This window comes from Amphimedon queenslandica, unplaced genomic scaffold (assembly GCF_000090795.2).
Source record: "Amphimedon queenslandica unplaced genomic scaffold, v1.1 AMPQUscaffold_12338, whole genome shotgun sequence".
Lineage (NCBI taxonomy): Eukaryota > Metazoa > Porifera > Demospongiae > Haplosclerida > Niphatidae > Amphimedon > Amphimedon queenslandica.
In genome coordinates this window covers 11,097-14,220 of record NW_003547425.1, presented here as the reverse complement: position 1 = coordinate 14,220, position 3,124 = coordinate 11,097, and the positions used below count along the sequence as shown (strand labels likewise).

The 3,124-nt window shown below is 33.3% G+C and overlaps 1 protein-coding gene across 1 annotated transcript in view; it reads right to left on the bottom strand.

Annotated features, from left to right (window-relative positions):
• Window positions 1–1,522: 1,522 nt before the first annotated feature.
• Window positions 1,523–3,124, bottom strand: part of LOC100634413 (spermidine synthase-like) — a 5,006-nt gene continuing 3,404 nt past the window's right edge. The window contains exons 4-7 of the mRNA XM_011409316.2: window positions 2,694–2,847; window positions 2,205–2,288; window positions 2,002–2,147; window positions 1,523–1,750 (exon numbers count right to left, since the gene is read on the bottom strand). Coding sequence (XP_011407618.1) covers window positions 1,613–1,750; window positions 2,002–2,147; window positions 2,205–2,288; window positions 2,694–2,847 — 522 coding nt within the window. The 3' untranslated portion in view covers window positions 1,523–1,612. The remainder of the gene's footprint in view (window positions 1,751–2,001; window positions 2,148–2,204; window positions 2,289–2,693; window positions 2,848–3,124) is intronic.

Below are 3,124 nucleotides of genomic sequence, written 5' to 3'. Positions count from 1 at the left end.
GAAAAAAAACGCGAAATCCACAAAAATTTTGGGCCACAAAAATTTTCCCACTATACGGTATAACTTGGAAAGAAAATTTTGCGATTCCACTTAAATTTTACAGTTTGACAGTTATTTTACTGGGGTCATGCATGAAATTCATTATGTGCGGATGTAAATTTTGCATTTTGGATGCATCCACAAATTCACAAAATTTAATTCTCCTCAAATATTGTTTTTGCAGTGTCTCATGGCTTCTTATTTACTTTTGTTCTATTTTTGTAGTCTTGGATGCATAGAGCAAAAGGTGTATATTATTATTTACAAGCTAAGAGGTTTGGTCAAGCTGCTCTAATATTGGACATCATTGCTCTGCTCTGGTTATTTTTTTGGGGCTTCTTTACACTATCATTCTTCAGCTACTTATTATATGTTTTACTTCCTGGAAGCGTATAATAGAATATAACAAGATACCTTGAAATGATAAAAATTGTTTATTTGGTGTTCACATGACTATACTTATAAGTTATAACCTTAAAAATTAATTTTTAAATAAAACCATGTTCCACACAGATGTAACTATTATGCAATGAAATTAGATGGCAGGGTAGTCTAAGTTTGTAATTTCAAATTTTGTCCTGCATATCACCACTTGGCAGTGCTCACATACACACACACATCATCTATTATAGGCTCTAATTTTATTATGTGGAAACTCAGTCTTGTCAAACACACTCTTATACTACAACTAGCCTCTTGTGAATGCACTTACTGGGTAAAGTAATCATATCTTTAACACATAAGTAAGAGCAAAACACTATGTTATTAAGAAACTCCTTATAGAGCCTACTACACTTAATCTAACATTATAGCTAAATCTGTATTGAAATAGGAAATGATCCTGGATGGCAGCCATGCTAGGATAATTTTGAAATTATACATAGATCACTACTTCTAAGTAAACCAATTAAGGAAGTAACTTTTGACTGCATTCATACTACACTGAATTTTAACTTGGCTCTCATTGTCAATGTTAAGTTCATGATGAATGACACATCTGGAGGAAAATGTGTAATTAATGGAATGAAAAGTATCCTTAAATGAGAGTAAGTTAGTAGTAATAGAGGAATAATTATGAATTCTTTCCACAGCTACATGTATATAGCTCATGCAGCTAACAAATGTAGAACATAAGGCACAGTACATCTCAATTTATTAGTTCTCATTATGTGACTAATACATATTCAAAGACCTCTTGTGAAATAGGATGAAGATTACAAGGGTTTAACCCTCTATATTATGTTAGTACCATACAAACAGGTACACACATGTATAATAGTGTAGTGAGTCAAATCATGGATGGTAAAATTTTGTCATGATGACTGCAAAAGGCTGGGTATTACTTTATTGGTGTACGGTATGTCTTGAAGTAAAGGTGCCTTATCTTAATGAAAATGTGCAAGACCTTTGAATACTGTAATATGGAGAAATACTGTAATATGTAGACAGCTCTCAAACTGGTAAATGAGTGAAAGCACTTTGCTACATTATAATGAGAAAACTTTGTGATAATAAATAAAGAGAAGAAGCCACAAAATTATAATTGGCAAACAACAGAGACAGCTATACATGTTCAATTTGGCAATGCCTCCTTGACAAATTGTGGCAAAACAAATGAGGCTCTGTGAATAGCTGCATTATAATATTTAAGTTTCATTCTCTTCACTTCTTCATCACTCACACACCTTGTTGGTTCCTCAAACACCATATTCTATAATACAAAGTTAAAAATGAAAATTATGTTAGATACCGTATAGCAGGTAAATTTTGAGGGGATTAAATTTGGCAAATTTGGCGTTTTGATAGCCATTCGCTAAAATAAAACCCCACCATTTTGAGCCATTATACACATGCTCAATGGCATGTGGCCACAAATTCGCCAAATTAAAACCCGCCAATCACCAAAATTTAGCAATTCGCCAAAATTTAGCCCCTCAAAATTTAGCCGCTACACGGTAGTACCTTGTCTTTACTAGCCAAGAAGAATCCGATCTGTCCACAAGGATAAGTTGGTATTGTTGTATAGGCATAGCTTGCAACAGGAAAGACGGAGTGACAGTGTGACATACAACTTGAAATGAGCTTTAAATCAAGCCACACGCATTCACCTGTTACATGAATATTTTTTACAGTATATTATGCTCACAATAATGGACATTCATTACCTTGACAGCAGAGTACTCCACCATCTTTTAATGCATTCTTTGTCTTCTCATAATAAGGCCTTTCAAATAAAGGAATTGCTGGGCCTATAATGCATGTACATGTTAAGGCGGGTTTACAATATCACATTAGTCCTGATGTAGCGTTGATGCTGGAATAGAATTTAGTTCTATTCTAGTGTGAAACATGCATCAAAAGGTCAAATTGCTTATATATATGTACATGTACATGTACTTATGATTAAAAATCAACGGTACACTGTCAGGGCGTCATATTGTAAACAAGGCTTACATTATATACAATAACGTCATTATCTTTGTCAATATCGTATAGCCTCAAATTTTTGGATTTTCACAGTAAAATAAAGACTATCCTTTTGAGCCATTACATCAATGCTCAATGGCACACCAAATTAAAACCCACCAATCACCAAAATTTACCAATTTGACAAAATTTTACCCTCCTCAAAATATGATGTTCAATTTACAAACCTATTGGATCTGAAGAGTCAGTTATTATAACGTCAAATTCATTGACATGGTCTTCTAAGAACTTTACACCATCTTTAACATGAACTGTCACTTTAGGAGATGAAAGTGCAGAGGAGAGAGAAGGTAAGTACTTCTTACTCAGTTCAATAACACGCTAAAAAAAAAGATAAAAATAAATTTAATGACTCAATCATTTTATGTGGAATAAGGTATCAAACATACATTTATTATTATGTTCAACACTGCTGGGTATCTTGACATATACATGCGTAGCTTAAAATTAGGTTTAGTAACTTAAACTATCATGTATAGCAGGAAATTTTGAAGGGAGTTACATTTGGCAAATTGCTAGACTTCGGTGATTAGCGAACGTGCCATAAGGGCTTAAAATGGTGGATTTTTATTTCGGTAAATGGCTATTAAAATGCCAA